This window comes from Carassius gibelio, chromosome B14 (assembly GCF_023724105.1).
Source record: "Carassius gibelio isolate Cgi1373 ecotype wild population from Czech Republic chromosome B14, carGib1.2-hapl.c, whole genome shotgun sequence".
Classification (NCBI taxonomy): Eukaryota; Metazoa; Chordata; class Actinopteri; order Cypriniformes; family Cyprinidae; genus Carassius; species Carassius gibelio.
This window is the reverse complement of record NC_068409.1, coordinates 15,479,079-15,485,682: the sequence shown is the minus strand read 5'-3', so window position 1 is coordinate 15,485,682 and position 6,604 is coordinate 15,479,079. Positions and strand designations below refer to the sequence as shown.

Sequence of the window (6,604 nt, the reverse complement as noted above, 5' to 3'; positions counted from 1 at the left end):
GTTGCCCTGAGATTTCAATAAAAACTATGGTAATCACCTTCTCCACGGCACATCTTACCCTAAAGCGCATGATAACTGCCCCTAACTCTGTTCCCTGCACAAACAGCCCACGCAGATATTTACTACTCCCTCACACGAAGGAGATCCGTGCTTTCTCGGCCAGCGGGAGGGTAATGTGTTTCGTGTGTGCAGGTTTGTGTTTATGTTGCTCATTTCTACTGCGGAAGGATCAAACATCCCCGCAGCGCGAGACTTCAAAGCGCGCGACACACAGCGCCACTCATTTCATCTAATGGGCTCTAAGTGTCTCCAAGCATAATTACAGATTTATTCCGTTTAAGTGCCGGATGTGAAATTAAGGAAATGCTAAATTACCGCTTGCGTGTAATTTTATCAGTTACAACCAATTGCAGTTTACGAAAGAGGCTGTTCTGAACCACAGCATGCAAGAAGGTACAGCAGTAAACTGAAAACATTGCACACAGGAACTTATTTCAGGCTGATTTATAATTAATAAATGATGTTGTGAAGCAGTTAATTTGCCTAACTGTCATCGCAGTCTCTGCCTCTATTACAGCAGCTAGTAAACAGAGAGAGAGAGAGAGAGAGAGAGAGAGAGAGAGAGAGAGAGAGAGAGAGAGAGAGAGAGGTCCTGCTGCTGCTGGAGAGGTGCTTTGATCCCGCCGCTGCTGGCGCCAAAAAACAACATCACTAAGACAATAATTACCTCGGTAAAACACTAATCACCACTGGCAAAGAAAACGTTCAGGAATAGGCTGACCATGACGGGCCGTTGTCTCCTTCCCGGATAGCAGGATTTTTTGACATGAAAGTTCAAAAATAGGCAAGCAGCAAAGGAATAAGTCAAAGTAAATGAAATAGTCCTCATAAACAGTCATTGTCACTGCAGTTAGTTATCTTTAATTTCATAACGCTTGAAAAGTAGGATGCATTACAAAATGCAGTATCCTCCTTTATTTTGCGCTGTGTTTTTTGTTGCAAAAGCTGCTCCACACAAACAGACCCGACAATCAAAGTTAGGAGAAACTTAAGCCCCGCCCCGCTCGGTTCGGATTGGATGAGGCGCGTGTTATTATCTTACAGTACTCCGTAGAGGAGTTAAACAGCAGCATGTTCTAAGCATCCGATCTCTCACTGTACACTAAAAACCGAGAGAAACTCGTGCATGGCTCCAGTCATCACCATGACTTCTACTGGTTTTAAAGCTGAAGATCATTCCCGTGTGATTTTAGGAGATAAAGGAGAGATGCATACCAGCATCGGTGTGGAGGAGGACGAAGAGAAACCGAAGATTCTCCCGTTCAGCGTCGAGGCTCTGATGGCAGAACGGAGACCGAGCTCCTCCACCGGAGCGGATCCGGTGCGGACCGGTGCTCGCGTGGCCTTCTCCGTTGACGTCCTGAAGCTGTCGGAGAAGTCGGAGCAGAGCGCGTGGACGCATCACCTCTCTCCCCGTGAGTTACAGCTTCTGAAACAATTAACTTTCATATGAGCTCAGATTCAGATCTGCAGCAACGTGCACAAAGGCACACACTTTACCAAAATTAATCATAGTTTTATTAATGTAAAATAATTAATGTACAGATATGTTGTTTACAAGTGTGCAGTTTACAAATGTACAAATTTCGATTTCTATGTATAAATATACAAATATGTCAGTTGAAGGACAGTGTATAGTTATGGAAGTTAATTGTTCAGGATGAAGAAAGTGTAGGAACCATGTTATTGGGGTTGCTTAACATTTGTATAACTATAGTTTTACTACAAATACCTTGGATAAAACATGGTTAATGTTTATAAGGGACTTGGTTTGGCTTGATTGAGGTCACCAGAAACATTGATGAATTATTATTCCAAAAAAAAATTTGCTAGCCAAAATTATATAAGATATATTTAAAAGTTCCTAAAAGAGTTGAAGACTGCACTGACAATGTTTAAGTGCAACAATAATATGATTTCTTCCAATAACTTAAGACAGTAAGTGCTGGCATATTCTACTACGATCATGACCGCTATTGTGAACTTATTTATGACCATGGACCACAAAACCACAAAAAAGTCATAAGGGTACCATTTTAAAAATGAAATATTGTTAAATAAATAAACTTTCCATCGATGTATGGTTTGTTAGGATAGGACAATATTTGGAAAATCTGGATTGAGAAAATCACCTTATGCATTCTTAGCAATGTATATTACTAATCAAAAATTTAGTTTTGATATATTTACGGTAGGAAATTTACTAAATATCTTCATGGAACATGATCTTTCCCCAAATAGATTTTTGGCATAAAAGAAAAAACAATAATCCTGATACACAATGCATTGTTGACTTTTATTACAAATAGTAATAATAATTCCTTATATTTATATAGCGCTTTTCAAAGCACTCAAAGCGCTTTACATGAAGGGGGTATCCTCATCCACCACCAGTGGATATCCATGATGCAAATATATCCATGCTACCTATGACTGCTTTTGTGCTTGAGAGATGAGTGTACAGCTCGATGTGTTGTTGTTGTCTCCAGGGCGTCTCAGTCCTCCAGCGTGTCCTCTGAGAAAACACAAAACCAACCGAAAGCCTCGGACCCCGTTCAGTACGTCACAGCTGCTGGCGCTGGAGAGGAAGTTCCGTCAGAAACAGTATCTGTCCATCGCAGAACGGGCCGAGTTCTCCAGCTCGCTGAACCTGACCGAGACTCAGGTGAAGATCTGGTTCCAGAACAGACGAGCTAAAGCCAAGCGGCTCCAGGAGGCCGAGCTCGAGAAGATAAAACTGGCCTCTAAACCGATGCTTCCTCCCGCCTTCGGCTTTTCATTTCCCGTCGGTGCTCACGCTCCGGCTTCATACACGGGATCACACCCGTTTCACAGACACTCGGTGAGCGTGACTCCGGTGGGACTGTACACACACATGGGATACAGCATGTACCATTTAGCTTAGAGGACGATCCAGTGCATCAGAAGGGACTTTCTCTGCATCTTCAGCAATTCTGTTCCAACAAAATTGGACATTTACTTTAATGGTGGCATTTAACACGGCCTGTACTTTCAGAGAGAGTTATGAAAATGGATTTGGTCAAAGGTAGGTCAGGAGAAAAGAGTCTGTATCTCACAGTTGCATTTGTAGCAATGCGTTCATGATCCAAAATCTCCATAGAATTTTAAAAATAAACAACACTGACTGTTGTTTAAATGATTCCCTTCGAAAGGGATCTGAAATGTAAAATATTGTACATTTGGACAAAAATACCATTTATATGATGAATATATTTGTTAAATAAATTAACAGCAAATGGTCTATTCTTTGTTTTCTCCTTTTTTTAGCAGAACAATTGACTAGTTTATGAGAGGGATTCTAAGCATTGAAAAACATGTCCCAAAAGGGAACCAAAATGTTTCCTAATTTGATGATGACTCATTGCAAAACAAAATTCCTAACTCCTTCAAAATCATGCCAAGCAGCTTTAAGAGTCAATCATATTTTCAGTTGTTTTACGAGGCTGGCACATATCAATGACATTTCTAACTGCTCAACAGTTCTACACATATTCATTTGTGGAGCAGATTAACATCAAAGGTTCTTGCCCAGCACACTGTGTCCACATGGTAATGGTACATAATTCCTTACAGAAATAAATCTATGTAAAATGTGACTCGAAAAGAACAGGCAGTCTTTGAGTGTCGTGGTGAAAGTGCATTTAAACTGTCATCTATCATCTGGCTGGAGTCTATTTCCACAGCTGTTGCTTATTGCTCTGAAATAACCCACTTAGATTTCCTTGGCGCCGAGGACCTCTGAGAGACCAACATCTACAAACCCGTCACTTGTGAGAAGTTCAGACTGAGTGAAATTACCTTAAATGATTGGACTGGAATCCTCTTATTGAAGGGATGAAATTACAGCGAACCTGCAGCACATTAAAGACTGAGGTTAGATCTAAAGTGTACAGTCAGTAACGCATCGACGGGTGAAGACATGTCTCTGATGAAGTCCGCATCGATTACATGCGGATCAAGCCATTTCAAAAACCCTATAGTTAAAACATCAGTATAATGTAATAGGCTATTATAAAAACGATTAGCTGTTTATTATTCGTTTTATAAGAATATATTCAATCATTGACGCTGGGCCACATGTTGGCTTGGTGCTTCAAAAACCTTTAACCATAGAGATGACCACTGAAATAGAAACAAGCATGAGATTTTCAGTGGGGAAAAAAACGCAATCTATGAAATTTTTGAATTGATATCGTTTTTGTGAAGAAATTGCTATTCTACTGGGACTGAAGTCACTGCTCGGTAATTAATAAAAGCCCTAATGACAATACGATGAGAATCACACGCGTGAGCGCGCCTGCTGAAAGCGAGGACGAGCTCACAAAAGATCTGAGGGGAATCTGTCCCTTCTTTTCAGAAGAGGTCACTCTCTCTCTCTCTCTTCACGCCCCGGGCTAAAAGGGAAACAAAAGTCACTTGTTTTTATCATCCAAAATATCACAACGGGAAGTTTGTGAAGAGAATCGGCGCTTCATTCGACTGGCGCCACGTCCGTCAATCTGTCTCTCTCTCTTCAGTCACAGACTCCAACTCCTTCAGGCAAGTTTGACTGCTAATATAAAACCAGTCTAAACCAACCTAAATTAGGGTTAAACATTAAAATAATAAAACATAAATTAAACTTTTAAATGATAAATTAACCACAGATGACGTTGTTATTTTCATTCACACACGCAAATGCAATCGATGCGAATGCGTTACAGCTCCGGTATATTACTGTATATATTGGTTGTTCTTCTTTCCTGTTTATAGAAGGATATAGGGATTCGTTCAACGTTCCAGTCAGTGTGTACCATGACATTCAAACTTAAAAATGTGTCGGTATTATTGTATTTTATTTGATTATATTGACAAATTCCATTTAATAGAAAAAAAAATTAGCTATATATTTTCGTCCTGTCAAGTCATCTGTTTAAAAGAGAAAAAGAGAGACGCATATTTGAAGACCCAATATTAATAGTCCATTTCCCTGGAAAATATTACGTCAACTAAATGCAAAAATATTTTCCATTCACTGGAATGACACACATTGGTGAAAAACACAAATCAATGAAGTCTAGAAGAAGAGTCCGTGAAACAGATGCGGAATCGAAAACATCATCTAAAGAGCTGACTGTGGATTGATTCTGTCATGAGCTATAGCGCCCCCTCGCGGTTCATGCCACTTTAAACTATTTGCACGATATTTAGCCTACTCCGCATTTAACTGCAAACTTTGTGTTTATAATAATAGAAAGCCATCGCTTTAAACGTTTTTTAAATCACAGTTTGAGTGATTTATTTGACACATGAAATGCACGTTGACATATGCCCCACATTGAAAACTGAGACCGTGAGAAAAATTCATAAAGTTCTTGCATCTGCTTAAATAAAAGACCAGTTTATAGACAAGCACTGTAAAACCCAACCGGAAAATAAAAGGCCTATAATATTAACCACATACAGATGAACCCAACCCTACAATTTTATCATTACTTACCACTATAATAAGAAAACGCTTCTCTCATTATAACCCTGTGATGATGAATGTTTACATCATGTCGTATCGTAAACTGACAACATCTCAAACTAAATGTCTACATTAAAGAACAATAACATGTAGTTTACTGCAGTATTTGGTTTATAAGTCTGCGCTGAACATGAATTGTAGATATTTTGACTTCCGTAACAATTCAATTTCAAGAAACATAAATGGACATGTTCATGAAGATATTTAGTTCATTTCCTATCGTAAATATATCAAAACTTAATGTTTGATTAGTAATATACATTGCTAAGAACTTAATCTGAACAACTTTAGATTCCAGATTTACAAATAGTTGTATCTCAGACAAATATTGTCTTCTCCGAACAAACCACACATCAATGGAGAGATCATACATCTCAGTTTTAAAATAAAATGGACCCTTACAAACTGGTTTTGTGATCCAGAGTCACAAAACCGAACTATTACTGAGATCAATGTTTTCTTTGAGATTTTGAAGAACTGTTTTCATATTAACTAATGATTTGGTTTTAAATAGGCTATATATATATATATATATATATATAAACAAACAAACAATGGAACCGTGAACACATTTGCCTGAGATGCTGGTAAAAACAGCGATTATAACACTTAGACCGGGTCTCAGCAAACCACTGTTGTAAATAACCTATTTTCTAGCTTGTTTTAAAAATGTGTTTAATTTAACCAACCACAAAATGATTTCTGCCTGTGTTTTATGATGCGTTGCTCGTGTTAACGGACGGAATTATTGATGGTGAAAGCGTTTGTGAGCGTTTTCTGACTGAATGGATTACACTCAGATCAACGTATCAGTTAGGTATCAACGATTCAGTATCAGCACTTGAGCTTTTGAATAGCATATGTTTAAACTGTTTCATACCATTTCTGTAGTTTAAATTTGTTGTTCACAGTATTATATTCAAGGCCCGTTACCGGGTGACGCACGATAACGTTCCGTTTATTCTAAACGCAATGGAGTTTTGTCCTTATTCTCGAGCGTCTGATTGGCTCGGA

General features: G+C 38.7%; 1 protein-coding gene across 1 annotated transcript; it reads left to right on the top strand.

The window, feature by feature from the left end:
• Positions 1-1,134: 1,134 nt before the first annotated feature.
• On the top strand, positions 1,135-3,506 carry LOC127971442 (homeobox protein MSX-2-like). The gene is made up of 2 exons (XM_052574458.1): positions 1,135-1,475; positions 2,550-3,506. The coding sequence occupies exons 1-2, from the start codon at positions 1,187-1,189 to the stop codon at positions 2,963-2,965; spliced, it is 705 nt and encodes a 234-aa protein (XP_052430418.1). The 5' UTR covers positions 1,135-1,186; the 3' UTR covers positions 2,966-3,506.
• The last annotated feature ends 3,098 nt before the right edge of the window (positions 3,507-6,604 follow it).